Consider the following 20321-nt stretch of genomic DNA (forward strand, 5'->3'; position numbering starts at 1 on the left):
AAGGGTTATATCTCTAAATTTGCCTCGGAAGTATGCATAGCCGTCCGCTTATGTTTTCAAAGCCGATAACAGCAGGTTTCATTTTTTAGCTGACTAAGAAACCTACTCTGAACACATGGTTTACTGGATGGCCAGGATAATATATGGTGTAGCGACTCTTCTCCAGGAAACCGGTTCCTATCCAACGCATCTCCTGCAACACTGTTAAATCAGCTCTATATTGGGACAAGGTATCGGCTAGCTGCTTGGCAGTTCCATCTCTGTACAGGGAGCGCACGTAACAAGTTGTGCTTCGTGTAGGGTCGTCAGCCCTACCCAACCCCCAGCCTGGAGGACCAGTTGGTACAATTTGTTCCGTTTTTAGGCGCAAGAGACTCGGCTTCATCCTTCTCCGTCTGCAGCTTTTCGTTAAGAAAGGGCTCCCAGCGATTGCCACGTGGAGGTGGAGATAGGATTTGGTAGTAGAGCTGTTAGTGTTGGTTCAGCAGGTCTTTCCGAGGTTTGATGCTCCATTGTGGGTACCAATCCACGTTTTGCCCGGGGACCTGACCATCAAGAGACGTACAAACTGCCTTCATCCAGATCTAGCAGGCGGCGCGAGATCTTGGGCTGCACAACATTGAAGGCAAGACAAAATATAAGGTGGCAGCGTCAGCACCAAAAACCAACCAACCAATAACATCAAACTGCGCTGGTCAAACGGGAAGAATAAAGACGTGGATTCCTGCATCATTTGCAGCAGAAAATTGGCAAAGAAGCAGAACTGAAACAATACGATACCTTGCAACGAGTGCGATTAAGTTGCTCACTTGCAATATGTGCACATGATTGGTGGTTACTTTACAGGCGAAAACGGTGACTCCGAATAAACATCATCGAGTTTTTCTCTCCATTTTTCATCAAAATCGTATGTAGTATCATTATGAAGTCATAAATAGACGTTTTACATAAATATTTGTTCAATTTTTCTCAATTCGCAAGGTAATATTCCTCACGATTAAACACAAAACCTTATTAAAATCGGTTTACTGTCTGTCTGTCTGTCTTTTTTTTTTTTTTGTGGATGGAGGTGGAAATCTTAGAAAGACACTGCCGCGCCAGGTTGCAGCAGCGTGTGGGATTCTCACCCACTAAAACTATCCCCACTTTCTCCTTTTTCCTTCCCCGCGGGACCGCCGCAAAGCATTACTTCGCGGGGTGGACTGCGCTTTACGCGACCACGTCTTCCGTTCTTCGCGTCCTCCTTGCGCGCTCCGCTCTTGTCAGTTCTTCTTGTATTCGTTTGATGGCGGTGTTCACCGCACACCAGTTTCCCTCCGATTTCAACATTTCCCCGACGATGTTCTGCGGGCTTAGAGTGGTTTTCAGGGAGTCTTCCAGACTCCTCCTTTCTGAGAGAAATCGTGCACAGTGGAACATAACATGCTCCGGGTCCTCAGGTGTGCAACCACATTTAGGACACAAGGGAGAATCATCCAGCCTGAATTGGTGCAGGTACTTCCTGTAACCGCCATGTCCTGACAGGAATTGCGTCAGATGGTAGTTAATCTCACCGTGTCGTCGCTGGATCCACTCTTCTATACGGGGAATTAAAGTGTGGGTCCAGCGACCCCTCTGCGAGTCATCCCGCCGTTTCTGCCACTTCTGCAGCGACTCTCGCCTTGCCGCCTTTCGGGATTCTGCATCCTTTTCAAGAGGATTCATTTTCCTTGTCTCGTACAGGCAGCGTGTCTCACTTGCCAGAATGTCTATCGGGATCATTCCCGCAATAACACACGCTGCCTCGCCTGATATTGTTCTGAAGGCGCTGCACACCCTTAGCGCCACTAAGCGGTAAGTCATATTCACTCTCCTACGATTACTCTCACACGCTAATGCTTCCTCCCAAACTGGTGCCGCGTATAATAGTGTGGAGCGAACCACTCCGGCCACAAGTAATCTTCGACTGTACCTTGGACCTCCAATGTTAGGCATCATCCGCGCTAATGATACGCTGGTATTTGCCGCTTTCTCACAGGCATAGTCCAGATGTCCCTTGAAATTGATTTTAGCGTCAATCATCACCCCTAGGTATTTGATAACCGGCTTCGAAGTGATGACGTGACCACCAACGCGAATATTAATCGTGTTCCTTTTCCTACGATTGGTAATCAAGACCGCCTCCGTCTTTTGTTCCGCAAGGTCAAGCTGAACCATCTCCAGCCACGCTTTGATGGCGCTAATGGTTTCGTTAGCGTACATTTCAACGTTTTTAGGTTCTTTCGCGACGACAACCACAGCTAGATCATCTGCGAAACCGATTATCGTGGCCTCCTTTGGCACGGGAAGGACAAGGACCCCATTGTACATGACGTTCCACAGGAGAGGACCCAACACTGAGCCCTGTGGTACTCCTGCGGTGACGGTGTACTGCTTGGATCCCTCATCCGTGTCGTACCACAGTGTCCTCTCCGAAAGGTAACTGTTGAGGAGCTTAGTCAAGTAACTAGGGACACCCGTTTTCGCCAGTGAACTTTTTATCCACTCCCAGCTTGCGGAATTGAACGCATTTTTGATGTCCAATGTCACTACGGCACAGCATTTTTTAGATGACATCGCGTCTCGAGCCAGCTTCAAAACACCGTCTACGGCGTCGATCGTTGAGTGGGCTTGGCGAAATCCAAATTGTCGCTCCGATAGTCCATCCTTATATTCGATGATAGGGAGCAGTCTGTTGTAGATGACCCTTTCGAGCATCTTTCCTGCCGTGTCGATAAGGCAAATCGGTCGGTATGATGATAGGTGTCCTGGGTGTTTATTCGGCTTCGGGAGCAAAACTAGTTTTTGCCTCTTCCACCGGTCGGGGAAAACACCTTCTATCATGCATGTTTCAAACACGCTAATAAACCAGTCGGGTCTGGTCTTAACGGCGAGTTTAAGGGCTCTATTGGGAACAGCATCCAGACCGGGTGCTTTGTTATCACCAATTCTCCGGCAAATTTGCGTGAGTTCCTCCTCAGTTACCGCAGGTATGGTGTAGAGGTCCAGTGCTCGCTTGTGTTGTTTGCGCTGCCCTTTATCCGGGGGGAAGAGCGCCATCACGATATCGAGAAGAAGATGCGGGCAGGTCAATTGTGGTGTTCGCCCTCTCATCTTCTTCATAACTATCCTGTACGCTGTTCCCCAGGGGCTTTGGTCTGCCTCTGTGCAAAGCTCCTTGAAGCATTCTCGCTTGCTGGTCCGTATAGCCTGCTTTTTTTTTTTTTTTTTTTTTTTTTTTTTTGGGTAGGGTAGGTGAATGCATTTACGCACACAGTGTTGGACTCCCGATTCGGTACATCGTCGGACTACCAACTAAACACCTCCCCATCGTCAGAGAGCTAGCCTGGAACCGTTTGTCACATTACTTCGGGCCAGCCCCCGATCTCTCCCGCCTTGCGGAGCCTTCAAATCAGGGAATTCCTTTCACCAACGGGAGGGGAGAGGAGGAAGGGAACTGTCAGTTCAAGGAACTCCCTGCCATCCGGCTCCTCCACCGGTCGAGTTCTATCTTCTTAGCAACGAGAAGGGCCCGAACGTAATGGGCAACACGGTTCCAGCTGTCAGCAGTCCTCAGCATCTCTTCCACAATGTTGTCTGCAGAGAGATCCCCTGTGTTTAAATAGAGCTGCTGACGAACCCCATCCCACCTTCCACAAGAAAAAAAAGTGTGGTGGGCATCGTCCACAACTCCATTGCAAAACACACAGTCCGGAGAATGCGCCTTTCCAATCTTGTGCAGGTAAGACTGAAAACTTCCATGCCCACTTAAAAATTGGGTAAGGAAATAGTCAGTCTCACCATGCTTCCGATTCAGCCACGCACCTAGGTTGCCGATGAGCCGCGCAGTCCATCTGCCTCTAGTTTCATTTTGCCAAGAGAGCTGCCACTCGTCTAGAGTGTGTTGCCGTTCTTCGCGAGCAACCACCTCCCTTGGCTCATCTCCCTTGCGCTTGTATATGGCCTGACGCTCCCTAGCAAGAAGGGCAACGGGAATAACTCCCGCGATCACCATCACGGCCGGTTCAGAGACTGTGCGGTACGCAGACGCCACTCGTAAAGCTCCCCGTCTCTGTACTTGCGCGAGGCGTCTACGATATACCTCCTTGTTAAGAGCGCCAGCCCATACCTCTGCGCCGTAGAGCAGGGCAGACTGCGTTGAGCTCATCAGGAGACGTCGCCTACTAGACGTAGGACCCCCAATGTTTGCCATTAGCCTACTTAACGCCGAAACTCCAACCGCAGCCTTGTTCGCTGCTGCTTGGATTTGCTCAGAAAAGCTCATCTTTGAGTCAAGAGTCAACCCGAGGTACTTTACCGCTGATTTTGACTCAATTATCGACTCGCCGAACGATATGGGACACAGGGTCGGAATTCTCTTCTTAGTCAGGATGACTACTTCGGTTTTTTCCAGTGCAAGGTTGAAACCATGAGTAGTCATCCATCCGCTTACCCGTCGCATCAATATGCCGAGTCTGCTTTGCGCCTGTTCGACAGTGCGTCCAGCAACAAGCGCTGCGACATCATCTGCGTAGCCGACCAGGCGCGATTCTTCTGGCATGTCGAGTTTAAGCAGACTGTCATAGGTAGCGTTCCAGAGGTCCGGCCCTAGGATGGATCCCTGTGCTACCCCCGACGTGACCTACATCCACCTTTGACCCTCTAGTGTTTCATAGAGCAGGGAGCGATTCCTCAGATAGTCCCTCAAAATCCGTAAGAGATAGTTCGGCACGTTGAAGGTATTGTCTAGTGTGCCTAGAATGTCTTTCCATCTTACGGAATTGAAGGCGTTTCTGACGTCAAGCGTTACGAGGAGCACCACCCGTCGAGTTCGGCGGCTATGTGCCTCTGCTCGTTGAACGGCGTCCACGACCTGCATGACAGCATCAATTGTCGATCTCCCTGCCCTAAAACCAAACTGCCGGGGAGATAAATCTCCGGCAGCGCGTATCGCTTCAGCGAGTCTACTTCTGATGAGCTTTTCGAGCACTTTCCCAGCAGTATCAAGCATACATAGCGGGCGGTATGAAGACGGCAGTTCGGGATCGCCTTTCCCTTTAGGGATCAGCGCAAGCCTCGCAACTTTCCAACGAGCAGGGAAAATGCCCTCTTTCAGGCAAGCGTTGAATGCACCGAGCAGTAGGCCTGGCCGGTGTTGGAATACCATCGGGTCCTGGCGCCTTCTTGTTTTTCATAGAGAGGACTGCCTGTTCCAACTCTTTTACAGAGAAAAGTGGACAGTCCTCTGCGCTCTCCGCGCCGACGTCACCATCCCATACGGGGTGTGCAGGGAAGAGTGCCCTCACAATGCGGTCCATCTGCTCGGCCTTAAGTGAACAGGGTTTCCGCAGAGCCCCGATTTTTCGGGTTACAAGTTTGTAACCGAGTCCCCACGGATCCCCGTTCACCTCGTCGATCAGATCTTGCCAGCAGCGAGCTTTGCTCTTGTTTATTGCGCTGCGGAGTCTCCTTTTGGCTGATTTGTACTCCATCATTATGGTACATGCCTCCTCCCGGTCGCCTAGACGTTGTGTTAAGCGGCGGAGCCTGTGACATTCCTTCCGGAGCTCTGCGATTTCCACTGTCCACCAATACATGGAAGGTTTGCAGCGCCTCGATGTCTTCCTGGGCATGGAGGCTCCGCAGACCGTCGTTACCAGGTTCATAACTGAATTTACGACAGTGTCAGCAGCGGCGCCACCGCCCCCAGGAGTACCCTTCAGCGTGGCCCCACCCGTTCCCAGAGTTTCGACAAACTTCCCGGTGTTCACCTTCGCGACGTTCCATACACAGAAAGATCGCTGGGGTGGCGCACACCGAGAGTTTGTATCCACCACTTCGAAAGCAATGTATTGGTGGTCACTGGCCGAAAACTCTTCCAGAACTCGCCACCCGTCCACCAGCGACACCAGTGATTCCGATGCGAAGGTTACGTCTGGAATGCTTCCTTCGCAGCCCGGGCGCCGGAACGTTGGGGTGGATCCGGTGTTTAGAACTACCAGTCCTGTTCTCGCCGCCATTTCCAAAATTCGTTTCCCTCTGGAATCTGTGTGAGGCATGCCCCATTCAAGTGCCCTAGCATTGAAGTCACCTCCGACCAGGATCCGCCCATCCGTGCTTAAGATAGCGTCCTCCAATGCCTCAAGCCTCCGACGAAAGTCCGGCATCGTCTCATTCGGCGTAAGATAGACACTAAAAAACGTTATCCCTGAACACCGAATCCAAACAAAGCCGTCCCCTCGGCCTTGGGCAAGAACCCCCAGGAGGGTGCCGTCCCGAACCCAGATGGCAGCGGTACCTGATATGTCTGGGTGCCATGAAACTGGGCCCTTGTTTCGGTACTGCTCACTGATGAGTACTAAATCAGCTTTGGTCTCCGCAGCGAACTGCGCTAGCAACTCGTGAGCGGTTGCACTCCGGTGCATATTGATTTGTAGGATGCGAATCATGTTGACCGTATCCTAGCTCTTTCCAGTTCTGCTCTGAAAACTGGACACCGCCCCGATCCCGCAGTGTGCGCAATGCTCTCATCAGTCGCGCCACGGTCCTTGCATAGAACGCAGCTTTCCTTTTCATTGCAGCTGTTCGCTTTATGGCCTGCCTGACCGCATTTACGGCATGTTGCCCTTCTGTCAGGTCCCCGACAGTTTGCAGATGTGTGCCCATAATCCAAACATCTGTAACATTTGGTTGGGGCGGCCCGAATTCGTATCCTACACACTACCCAACCAATTCTTATTTTCCCGCTGTTTAGAAGCTTCCTCGCGTAGTGCTCGGCAACTTCCACCACAGCGAGTTTTTGGCCTCGTGAGTTTGCGGAGGTGATACCAATCCGGACATTGGTTACCTCCGGGCATTCGCGTTTGATGGCCTCTTCTACCTCGTTCTTTTCCGTGAGACAGTCAAGGTCTCGTATTTCTAAAGCACACGTGGGTTCCAGGCTAGAAACCAAAGCTTTTTCTCCTAGAAGCCCCTTGACTGCTTCACAGAACGTGACTTTATTTATAGTCTTCGGGCCTAGTTCGACTAAGACTCCACCACCCTTCGTTTTACGTATGGAAGACACCTCCGCTCCGTTGTCTTCGGGTTTGATTTTGTAACGGATTTCGCTGAGGACTTCCGCAAAAGTCTTGCCTTCCGTCGGCTTAATAAGCAAAGCTGGCGGTCTAGTCCTCCTTCGTCTCCCCACCTTTTCTTTTGACACTCCATCCTTCGTGTCCGCTTTAGTTTTAGGCAGAGGTTTTTCTGATGGCGCGACGTGTTGTTGTCTTTTGATCCTCTTCGCCTTCTTCTTTCCAGCCCTGGAGAGTACCTGAGTGAAGTCTCCTTCAGATGTCCCTTCCTCCTTTCGTTTTTTACCAAGTTCACTCTGCAATGGGCTGTCAGCGATCCGTTTGGTACTCGTGGTGTTCTCCTCGGGAAGCGCGGTTGTTTCTGCTTCCTGCGGATTTTGTCTTACTTTCCATGTTCGCCTATAATATGAAATCCTGTCCAGGAGCTCTTCCAGTTCCATTAGCCCGTTTTTCACTCCCTTACCGACGTTTTTCTGAAGGAACGTCGAAGATCGCATGTGCTTCACAATTGCTGTGCATTTTTTAATAAGTCTTTCCTCTTCCGCTTGTGCCAGAGTAATCGACAGTCCTCCCACTCGGCTTATATTCGAAACCATTTTATTAGTTTCGGCAGTTTCCACTGTGCCTCTTTCCCCAATTACAGCACTGTGCTGTTTGGTCTGGGTTCCTCCTATCTGTGTTGCAGGTGCTGCATCACTTTCCGAGCCTTTCTCTCCGTCTGCGCGTCCCGATGTCTCGTCGGGTATTTCAGCCCTTGTTGCGTCCTTCGCTGGGCGCTGGGGCGAACGGCGCATTTTCGTGCTGCGAATAAACGCAGTCAGCTCACTCTCCATTTCCACTATCTCCTCGTTCTGTTCGTTTTTTTTCTCCATTTGAGTTGTTTACCAGCGCATCGTGTGCAAGGGAGCGGGCCGCAATAGTCAGGAACGGGTATACCCTCGGGGACACAGCCCCTACCCCAGTTCCCTGAGGCCTGACCTACGCTTAGCTGATCCCGGAATTCACGGACGGATCAGCGCTCGCTCGGGGCAACGCGGTCTACTAACACCGGTTCAATGCACACTACCCGACCAGGGTCCCGAAGGGGCTGGCTCCTGATACACGCCACAACTACCACCTTGGCAGAGCTAGGCTCACATCACCCCATCGACGTCGACAGGGAGTTGTCGACGGCTCCGGGGACTCCCAGTGTGTCCCAGCGTGTATCGGTCATTAGCAGTTCGCTCTTCACCGAGAAACTTTCTCGAGGCTACTACCTAGGACGCAAGTATTATGCCAGCTAGGGGGTCAGAACTACTTGCTCGGGCACCTCGGGGACGCCACTCCCCGTATCGTAAACGACCCATGAAGGATCGTTGACGATCCCTGAGGGGGTATAGCCTGCTTAAGCCTACCTCGAAGGTTCACATATGCTAGCCGTTTCTCGTCGAAGTCTGGTCTTGCTCTAGCTCGTTGGCAGATCCTTCTAGCACGAAAACATGCATCCCGTAACACCGCGATCTCTTCATTCCACCAATAGTTTGAGCGCCTTTTTGCGAGAACTCGTCGCCTCGGCATAGCAGCGTCGCATGCTCTTGTTATGCGTTCCATCATTTGCTCTACCTTTTCCGTAGCCGCACCACCGGGACTTTGGCCTCCCAATAGCATCTCTATGAATGCATCCTCCTCAAGCCCCTTCACGGACCAGCCCCGGTTTCCAGCCTCATGGGAGCACGCATCGACGCATGGCCCATATTCGATCTGGAGGAAAATCGCCTGGTGGTCGCTGTGAGTATAATGCTCACTGACAAACCATGTCATTCTCCTCGCCAATGTGGTACTCACATATGTTAGATCGACTATTGAGCCCGACCCTGTCCCACGAAAAGTGGAAACGTTTCCCGTGTTGGCAAGCACCAAATCTAGCTCCGCGAAAGCCTCGAGCAGGATACGGCCCCTGGTGTTCGTAGTGCGACTGCCCCAATCCACGGCCCACGCGTTGAAATCACCAGCTATGATCTTGGGGTTTCGACTTCTTGCATCCGAGACTAGCATACCTAGCATTCCTTCGAATTCTGTTATCGTCGCGCTTGGTGGAGCATAGCAACTATATATATATAGATACCAGCTATTTTTGCCCTGACGAATCCAACTTCTGGAAACTCCATCACTTCTTGAATGGCCTGATTTCCACACGCCCATATTGCCGCCTTGCCAGTTTCATCTGCAGTCCAGGTACCGCTCTTATTGTTGCGATAGGGCTCGCTGATTATGGCAGCTTCGATTCCCTTCTCATAGATGGTCTGCAAGAGAAGGTCTTGCGCTGCCTCGCAGTGGTTGAGGTTGATTTGTATCAACCTCATTTTTTTACTGCATTCAAGGCTCGCCTAAACACTGGGCATCTGCTGCTGCCTGCAACGTGCCGACAGTCGACACCCTTTTTTTCCTTGCAGAGCATGCATTCAGGCTCAGCCTTGCACTCCCTGAACATATGGCCTTCTCCCCTACATTTTCTGCAACATTTTGACCTGTCACAGTCACCGGTGCATTTCGCCGCTATGTCTGTCTGTCCGTCACACGCATTTTTCTCGGAGACGGTTATAGCGATTGACACCAAATTTGGTAGGACGGTGGGAACTGTGAACGCTCACGCATACAGTGAATTACATCCTTTTACGCCGAATTTAAGGAGGGGTCCCTATACATGCAAAAGGGGGGTGTAACATTTTTTTTCATCAAATATAGTCATGTGGGGTATCAAATTAAAGGTCTCGATTAGTACTTTTCAAAGCCGATCTTAGTTTTGACATTCGTTGGAAGGGTGGGGAGCGCGGGGGTTTGAAAGTGATCACTTCTTTAAGGGGGCCATTCTCGGAAACCACCCAATCGAAAAAATTGAAATAAATCAGGAGGCTGCCACTGTATGGGGCCTGGGCCGATATCTGTTTAAATAAAGTTAATAATAGTATATTACTACAATTTTTTGTAATTGGTTAGACACCCCCCTTAAGTTCATCCTAGTACCAGAAAATTTTACAGTGATATAGGCTATAATATAGAGCATGATCTTACCAAGTTTAGTGGAAATTGCACTATTACTAACAAACTTATAATACCTCAAATTTATTGCTTCTTTGAAAATTGAAGACAATGAATGTCAATATCATCTGAAAGTGGATACTCTCACATAATATATGGATATATTACGTGCTACGTACTAAGAAATATACAAAACCTTTCGTACCTGAAGCGTCCAGCTTCCGGTTTCCCGACTTATTTAAACTTTCCTCGGGTCTGATGGACTGCTCTACCTTTGACGACGTGCCTTTCGCGGAGACTTTGTGAAAGTTATAACGCACAATAACTTGGTCCCTAAACTTCTTTCCTTTAAATGGTTTTAAGCATAGATTAGGGTTCTGACTTTCTCCTCCGAATTACAGTGCAAACATCACATGTGTTTCTAGTGCATGAATAAAAGATTAATGCAAAAGATGTGGTTTAATGTGTTCAACTATAAATAACAACACGTGTATTTAACGATAACCGGTAATCTTTAATTACCTCACATACATATGACATTAAATAACAATAGACAGAATAACAACTGAAACGAATATTGTCAAGTGGGTAGTTCGGTAGATAAAGACGCACATATTAAAACCTCGTCATATCCTTCAATCCTGACATCAATAACATACTAAAACCGTATCCTTCCTCAAATAGATCAAATTTCATATATTTATTGGTTGTGACTGGCGTGGGACGTTTATCTTAATTTGATTGAATTAACGAATACATTACTCACCTATTACATTCAAGTGAACGAAGTGACTCATATGTGGCGTTGTGGAAACTTGACACTCGTATACTCCAGAATCCCTGTGCTGGGGGTATTTTATTTGCAAAATCCAATCCTCAGTCTGTGGATGATGAATGGCCCGAAACCTTTGATCCGACGTGTATGTATATCTTCCTACAGTCAACAAATGGATATCACGATGCCTTACCCACGATACTTGTAGTAACATCTAAAATAATGGAGAATGTTTGCATGTAAATCAGGTTGTCTAGAATATAATACTCGACAGAATAGAACAAAAAATTAAACGGTCAAGTTTAGTATTTCAGAAAATACAGAATCTCAACAGAATATTCGCAGAGAAAATATAATTAGAATGAACGAATTATGTATCGAAAGGTAAGGTAAGTTGGTATCCCATTTCACTTGCCAGACATAGAAAGGACCCCATCCTCATTTTAGAGAGTCATTGGAAGAGGAAAATTGTTATTTGCGGACTATTGATGTGATGTGATGTGATGTGATGTTTGGTGAGTATATTTTTGGGATTCTTTTTGAAATTTGGTGGGGGTGGGTTTAAATCTCGCTGGGGGCAGAGGGTATTGTGAGTGGATGTAGGATAGTCGTCTCATTTGTGAATGAGACTCAGGCACAAAATCAGGGTAATAATGACGGGCGAGCGTAATGCTGAGCACATTGTCTCCTATAGGGTACTGTAATCCTGTAGTATACCATTACGGTCTTGAATTAAGAGCTCTGACGCACTTCAAGGTTCTGATCCGATTTGACTGTTGCACTAACGATTATTACCATAAAATACCATATAAAAATTAAAACTGGTGGTCAAAGGGTATTATAGGGCCCAGGGCGAAACATGGATGCAATACCAACAGCTCTACTACCAAATCCTATCTCCACCTCCACGTGGTGATCGCTGGGAGATCTTTCTAAACGAAAAGTTGCAGACGGAGAAGAATGAAGGCGAGTCTCGCGCACCTAAAACGGGACAAATTGTACAAACTGGTCCTCCAGGTTGGAGGTTGGGTAGGGCTGACTACCCTACATGGAAAACAACCCTTTACGCAGCCACAAAAGGAGCCTCGGACTGGATTGACTTCACAACGACGAACCCGGCAACGAGAAAAGAATAACGATTTGCGCATTTTCTCATGGAACGTGCGCTCCCTGTGAAGAATGAAGCTGCCAAGCAGCTAGCCGATACCCTGTCCCAATATAGGGTTGATATAAGAGCATTGCAGAGGATGTGTTGGACAGGGACCGGTTTCCTGGACAACAGTCACTTCACCATATATCATAGTGGCCATCCAGTAAACTATTAGCCCGGAGTAGGTTGCTTAGTCAGCCGAAAAATGAAACCTGCTGTTATAGGTTTTGAAAACATAAGCGAACGGCTATGCACTCTGTGCTTGCAAGGCAAATTTAGAAATATAAGCCTCATTAACGTTCACGCCCCTAAAACGGGAGTGGAGAGTCTACGAGGAAGTAGAACGAATCCTCGAAGCCTGTCCCGAGTATGATATCAAAATCATACTTGGGGATTTTAACAACCAGTTAAGGACGGAGCGCATATTCAGGCGATACGTTGGCTCCCATAGTTTATATAAAAATAAAAATAATAACTGACTGCAGATTATTCAATTAATACTGTCACCCGAAACGGTAGGTGGAAAGCGGTTCACAAACAAACGCGGGCCTTCACAGACGGGACCACTTTAACAATAAATTGACTACGAAAAAAGAAAGCCTGGCAGGACCAACAGGTGCATGAACTCGAAAAGTACAGAAAGCAACCGTACCAGGCGCGGAAGTTTTACCAACAGTCAGCAGGATGAAGCCGGCCTCGATGTTCATCTTGCTGAGAAAAAGAGGGAGATCTGATTTCCGACAGAATGGGCATATTGGAGCAATGGGTTGAATGCTTTGATGAACTGCTCAACAAGCAGAACATCGGCGAGTTGGAGGTACCGCCAACTGAAGATGACGGACAAATTTTGCCACCGCTATGTATAGAAGAAAGAGTCCGTGCAATACATCAGCTTAAAAATCATAAGTCTTCAGGAGTCGATGGAATTATAGTCGAACTGGTTAAACATCAGGGATACCAATTACACTAGCCGGTTCATCAACTTCTGCTCAAGGTGTGAGACCATGCCTGACAGCTGGCAACGAGGCATTATTTGTCCATACATAAAAAGGGAGATGTCACCCATTGTAGGAATTATAGAGGTATAATGTTACTGACTACCATTATAAGATATTCTCCTTTATCTTGCTAGGCCAGATAGCCTCATATGACCAGAATATCATCGGGTCATACCAGAGAGGCTTCGCTCCTGGAAAATCGTCAACAAATCAGATTTTTTTACTGTGGCAAGCGATGGAAAAACTACTGGAATATGGACATCAGTTGCACCATCTTTTCATCGACTTTAAAGCTATTTATGAGCCAGGGTAAAACTGTACACGCCCATGAGATAATTCGCTATTCCGATTAAATTGTGCGAGGCCAGGTAAGAGCAGTAGGATCATTCTCGAGACCATTCAACAAGAATGGTCTAAGACAAGGGGATGCCGTATCATGCGCCCTCTTTAACCCGGTCTTTGAAAAAGCAATCCGTGATGATAAGGTAAATGCGAGTGGTACGATCCTCTTCAAGACTACCTAACTACTGGCCAATGTTGAAGATATCGAAATCATAGGAAGAACCACCAGAGGCAAAGAAACTGTTTTCATCCAGATCAAGCAGGCGGCGCGAGATCTTGGACTGCACATCAATGAAGGCAAGCCGTAATATTGTATATGGTGGCAACATCAGCACCAAAAACTAACCCACGAATAATGTCACCCGAGAATAATAAAGATAGGAGACTAGAACTTTGAGAACGTTAATAACTTCTCCTATCTAGGGTCAAAATGAGAACCGATAAAAGCTACAACAATGAAATCCGCGCACAGTTATAGCTGTTTCGCTCGCCTCATTATAAGGTCAAAGCTCTCGCTGTACAAGACTATGATCTGCTCTTAGCAAAAAAAATTCGAACTGTTGGCTGCGTTCGAGAGAAGTATCTTGCCAGTCCTTATGTATTCCTCGGAGACTTGAGTTCTTAACAAAAAAAATCCTAACTCTTGGCCGCGTTCGAGAGAAAAATCCTTCGAAGAATTTGTGGCCCTCTACAAGAGGATGGAAGATTCCCCGCTTTCCAGAACTCATTTCCTGGGGTCCTACCCCACGGCAGAAAGCGATACCATTTTGCCAGACACCCCAAAAATGAACAAAAGAGGAAGAAAGGAGAACTGGAAACTAGCAAAAGAGATATGCTCGGAAGCTAAGGTAAAGTGAGTACTGAGTAGACGGCATCTTCCCAGCACTAATCCAGAGAGGCCTATCATCATCTTAGAGTTTCTTGTAAGGGTGATAAGGGGCAGCATAGACTCGGGTTGTATACCAAGGGCAGAGAAACGGGTAAAAGTGGTTTTAATTTTGAAAACGGGTAAAAAGGATACTTTCCATTCTAAATCTTCCAGACCAATTTGCCTAACATGCGTGGACAACTATAATATATTAAAACTAACGTTCTATTGCGTAATTCCCTACGTTAGTGTCAACACGTTTACCGGGGAAAACGGTCAATCGAAGCTTCTCTGTAGCAGCTTACGGATGATTAAGGAACAGAAGCAAAAGAAATAGCACTGTGAGCGTTTTTGGATATTGCAGAAGCATTCAATAACACATCGCATACAGAGATACAATATGCCTTGATTCGCAAGGGAGTGGGAAACATCCTGGCTTTCTGGATGGACAGAATGTTAGACTATTATCATCAATACTATTCAAGGTTGTCCACAGGGTGGAGTACTATCACCGCTTATGTGCAGTATGGTAATGAATGAACTCCTGGCCAAGGTAATAAACACTGGAATCCAGGTCCAGGGTTACGAGGACGACATTGTTTTTATCTGTAGAAACAAATATACCCTATATGATAGAAGCCAAGCAGAACTAAGGATTATTGTTGCCTGGTGCATTATGCCAATGAAAACCACCATAGTAGCATCTACTACGAAGTGGTGATCACTTGAGAGCCATAAAGCTACATGTCACGAAGAGAGTCAATAGTTCAAAAATTCCTCTGGAAGACGCATGTCAGAAATACTTGTCGGAAAGCTACGATGACCCCGAAGGTACTACTTTGGATCTACACTACAATAGTAAGGCCAATCTGTGCAGAAAGGACTGATCCCAGCACAACAGCCAGAGAGCTGCAGAAACTCCAAAGACCGATTTGCTTGTCTATCCAGGGAGGGGGGGGGGGTAATGAGAACATCCCTGGAGGTCCTTTTGGTATTAACTCTTCCCCATCTCTACATACAGATGCAGGGAAGGAGGGCGATTTTCAGGATGGCCGAGAGTATCAGTGAGATGGGGAGTTGCCTAATTCAAAAGAAAATTAATATTCTTTCTAGAGGGTGGTATCGAAACCAAGGGAGATAACATGACAACGAGGAGTAACAAGGCAAACTGGGAGAGCGTAGCTGCGATATACGGCTTAAAACAACAACTGGTTACTTGGTATACTGACGGATCCCGTACAGTACAAGGAGCGGGCACCGGGGTCATTGTTCTAAAAAAAATGTACTTAGAACCAATGGATAAGCACACTAGCATATTCCAAGCGTAAATATACGCTATAGACAGATATGCCCCTTCAACCTCCAAAGGAACTGTTGGGGGTAAAACGTTGTTATTCTGACCGACAGCCGAGCGGCGGTCAAGGCACGTAGTTCCACTCAGGTGAACTCTAAACTGGTACGGGAATGCTTTGAGAGACTGGATACGGTTGGCTCGCACAATAGGGGCTGCATACTTGGGGTTTCAGGCCATGTTGGGTTGGAAGGCAATAAGGCAGCGGATGAACTGGGACGCGTCTACACAAACAAGAATTCTTCGGAGGAATCAGAAACGGGTTCGTGGCTATGACATTAGGTAAGAAATGAAAAGGAACCGCTGAGGGAATTATACTGTGCGTAGCTACCAGAAATGGAGCAGTCCAGGGCGCTTATGGGGGGCACGAACACAAACACACAAAGGACTGTTTAAACCACACCAAGAAGAACTTCCGGTTTATGGTGGGATTACTCACTAGTCACTGCCGACTAAACTATCACCTGCGGAAGCTAGAAATATCTACGAACACTGCATGCAAATTTTGTACCGAATGTGTCGAAAGGTCTATACACGTTTTGGGACAGTGTTCGACAATTGCGCAAGTTAGGACGTTAGGAGAATACTTGATACCAGATGCCAAAGTCGAATACTTGGAAGTAGGGAATATAGTAAAATTCCTGATGGTAATCGGCTTGCTTGACATACTGTATTTAATAGGTATACTATAACTAGCAAAGGGTGCACAATTGTTCTTTAAGGACGCAGTGCCATTTGACTGAATAGAATATATATATTCCCCATCGTAGTAGCTAAAATTTTCCAGCAATATATATCCATGATTACCTTTGGGTTTCCTTAGATATGTCGTAGAATACAAAAAATATGCAAATAAGCAGTTGCACGAATTTTTTTTGGCGATTTGTGTACATTGTCTTCGGATGCAGTAAATTTGCGTAACTAGGCGAGCTTGAACTACCATTACTTTGTTAACAATAATAAGATATTCACCAAATTTTCCAACATGATATTTATGTTTGACAAGTTTCTACCCCTCTCCACCCACCTCACTTTGCAACAGAAGTCAAAGATAAAGCTTGCTTCGGGAATACTAGACGAGATTTTTCATTCATACCGCACATGGTTATACATTCATAATCATCATCAACGGCGCAACAACCGGTATCCGGTTTAGGCCTGCCTTAATAAGGAACTCCAGACATCCCGGTTTTGCACCGAGGTCCACCAATTCGATATCCCTAAAAGCTGTCTGGCGTCCTGGCCCACGCCACCGCTCCATCTTAGGCAGGGTCTGCCTCGTCTTCTTTTCCTACCATAGATAGTGCCCTTATAGACTTTCCGGGTGGGATCATCTTCATCCATACGGATTAAGTGACCCGCCCACCGTAACCTATTGAGCCGGATTTTATCCACAACCGGACGGTCATGGTATCGCTCATAGATTTCGTCATTGTGTAGGCTACGGAATCGTCCATCCTTATGTAAGGGGCCAAAAATTCTTCGGAGGATTCTTCTCTCGAACGCGGCCAAAAGTTCGCAATTTTTCTTGCTAAGAACCCAAGTTTCCGAGGAATACATGAGGACTGGCAAGATCATAGTCTTGTACAGTAAGAGCTTTGACCCTATGGTGAGACGTTTCGAGCGGAACAGTCTTTGTAAGCTGAAATAGGCTCTGTTGGCTGACAACAACCGTGCGCGGATTTCATCATCGTAGTTGTTATCGGTTGTGACTTTCGACCCTAGATAGGAGAAATTGTCAACGGTCTCAAAGTTGTATTCTCCTATCCTTATTCTTCTTCGTGTTTGTGTTTGACCAGTGCGGTTTGATGTTGTTGGTTGATTCGTCTTCGGTGCTGACGTTGCCACCATATATTTTCTCTTGCCTTCATTGATGTGCAGCCCAAGATCTCGCCTCAGTCGCCGCCTGCTCGATCTGGATTAAGGCAGTTTGTACGTCTCGGGTGGTTCTTCCCATGATGTCGATATCGTCAGCATAGGCCAGTAGTTGGGTGGACTTGAAGAGGATCGTACCTCTTGCATTCACCTCAGCATCACGGATCACTTTCTCGAGGGCCAGGTTAATGAGGACGCATGATAGCGCATCCCCTTGTCGTAGACCGTTGTTGATGTCGAATGGTCTTGAGAGTGATCCTGCTGCTTTTATCTGGCCTCGCACATTGGTCAGGGTCAGCCTAGTCGGTCTTATTAATTTCGTCGGGATACCGAATACTCTCATGGCCGTGTACAGTTTTACCCTGGCTATGCTATCATAGGCGGCTTTAAAGTCGATGAACAGGTGGTGCAACTATTGTCCATATTCCAACAGCTTTTCCATCGCTTGCCGCAGAGAGAAAATCTGATCTGTTGCTGATTTGCCTGGAGTGAAGCCTCTTTGGTATGGGCCAATGATGTTCTGGGCATATGGGGCTATCCGGCCTAGCAAGATAGTGGAGAATATCTTATAGATGGTACTCAGCAACGTGATACCTCTATAATTGCTGCACTGTGTGATATCTCCCTTTTTATGTATGAGACAGATTATGCCTCGTTGCCAATCGTCAGGCATTGATTCGTTGTCCCATACCTTGAGCACAAGTTGATGAACCACTAGTGTAACTGGTCGCCTCCATATTTAACCAATTCGGCTGTAATTCCATCGGCCCCTGGCGACTTATGATTTTTTAGCCGATGAATTACACGGACTGTTTCTCCTAAATTTTGTGGTGGCGGCATTTGTCCGTCGTCTTCAGTTGGCGGGACTTCCAACTCGCCGATGTTCTGGTTGTTCAGTAGCTCATCAAAGTACTCAACTCATCGCTCTAATATGCCCATTCTGTCGGAAATCAGATTTCCCTCTTTGTCTCGGCAGGATGAGCATCGAGGTGTATAAGTCTTCATCCTGCTGACTTGTTGGTAAAACTTCCGCGCCTGGTGCGGTTGCTCCCTGTACTTTTCTAGTTCACAGACTTGTTGGTTCTCCCAGGCTTCCTTTTCCCGTCTGTGAAGTCGCTTCTCCGCTCGACGGAGTTCGTGATAAGTCTCTGTGCGTGCCCGCGTTCTTTGAGAATGCAACATTACTCGGTATGCGGCATTCTTCCGTTCCGTTGCTAGCTTACATTTATCGTCAAACCAGCTGTTCCGACTCCTTTTGCGGCTTGGGCCAAGTATATTTGTGGCCGTATGCATGATAACGTTCTTCAGGTGGTTGTGAAGATCATTTGTTGATGCTTCATCTCCAGGTCCTCTGTTGACTGCGGTTATTGCGGCATCCATTTCCCTCTTATAGGTGTCGCGGAGGGTTGTGTTGTGGATGGCTTCAGTGTTCACTCTCACCTGATTGTCAGAGGGGATTCTAGGTAGCATTGTTATTCGAGCTCGGAGCACCATTTAAACGAGATAGTGGTCCGAGTCTATATTGGCCCCCCTATATGTTCTGACATTCATCAAGGCTGAGAGGTGGCGGCTTTCGATCAACACGTGGTCAACTTTGTTGAAAGTGGTCCCGTCTGGAGAGGCCCACGTATGTTTGTGGACCGCTTTCCGCGCAAACCAGGTACTTCCAACAACCATTTCATGTGACCCTGCTAATTGAATAATCCGCAGTCCGTTATCATTTGTGTTTTCGTGTAAGCTATGGGAGCCAACGTATCGCCTGAATACGGGCTCCTTCCCTACTTGGCTGTTAAAATCCCCAAGTATGATTTTGATATCATATCTGGGACAGGCTTCGAGGGCTCTTTCTACTGCCTCGTAGAAGGTATCCTTCTCCGACTCTGCAGTCTCCTCTGTAGGGGCGTGAACGTTTATGAGGCTTATATTTCTAAACTTGCCTCGCAAGCGCAGAGTGCATAGCGGTTCGCTTATGTTTTCAAAGCCGATAACGGCAGGTTTCATTTTTTGGCTGACTAAGAAACCTACTCCGAGCACATGGTTTACTGGATGACCGCTATAATATATGGTGTAGTGGCTCTTCTCCAGGAAACCGGTCCCTGTCCATCGTATCTCTTGCAACGCTGTTACATCAGCCCTATATTGGGACAGGGTATCGGCTAGCTGGTTATCAGCTTCATCTCTGTACAGGGAGCGCACGTTCCATGAGAAAATGCGCAAATCGTTGTTCCTTTGTCGTTGCCGGGTCCGTTGTTTTAAAATCCGTCCTATCCGAGGATCCTGTTGTGGCTTCGTAACATGTTGTTTTCCGTGTAGGGTTGTCAGCCCTACCCAACCCCCAACCTGGAGGACCAGTTGGTACAATTTGTCCCGTTTTTAGGCGCGCGTTTTTATACATTCAGTGAAAGAAAAACCTTTTGGCAAGAAAGATGTCAACTCTCTCTCTCTCTCTCTTTCGTCAGAGAATCGGCAGACGGGTAGACAGAGAGTAGACTGATTTTAAATAGGTTTTTTTTAGATAAAACCTTAAAAAGTGTCATCTGTTGACTGTCATGCGCTAATACTTTATTCAATGGGTCCTAATTTGGAATTGGAAATGGTCAAAATAGCTGAAAAAACTTTTGACAATGGACCAGTTTTTGACTCACAGCAAAGAATAGCACCAAGTGTACTAAAAGACTTATTTTTCTGAGAAATGAGTGGTGTCAGATTTCTGCCCCATGCCTTTTTTCTATCTTATACAGTTCAGATTTTTGGAATATTATAGTCGACATTTTGAATGAATGAATCAAGATACCGAGTTGTGCCCTCCTTGGAGAATACGGGATTAATGTTCATTTGTTTAGCCACCCTAAA

General features: G+C 47.2%; 1 protein-coding gene across 3 annotated transcripts in view; it reads right to left on the reverse strand.

The window, feature by feature from the left end:
- Positions 1-20321, reverse strand: part of LOC119659532 (zwei Ig domain protein zig-8-like) — a 294573-nt gene that overhangs the window by 30713 nt on the left and 243539 nt on the right. For all 3 annotated transcript variants that reach the window (XM_038067672.1, XM_038067671.1, XM_038067673.1), the window contains one exon: positions 10876-11098. In XM_038067672.1, coding sequence (XP_037923600.1) covers positions 10876-11098 — 223 coding nt within the window. The remainder of the gene's footprint in view (positions 1-10875; positions 11099-20321) is intronic.

This window comes from Hermetia illucens, chromosome 6 (genome assembly GCF_905115235.1).
Source record: "Hermetia illucens chromosome 6, iHerIll2.2.curated.20191125, whole genome shotgun sequence".
Lineage (NCBI taxonomy): Eukaryota > Metazoa > Arthropoda > Insecta > Diptera > Stratiomyidae > Hermetia > Hermetia illucens.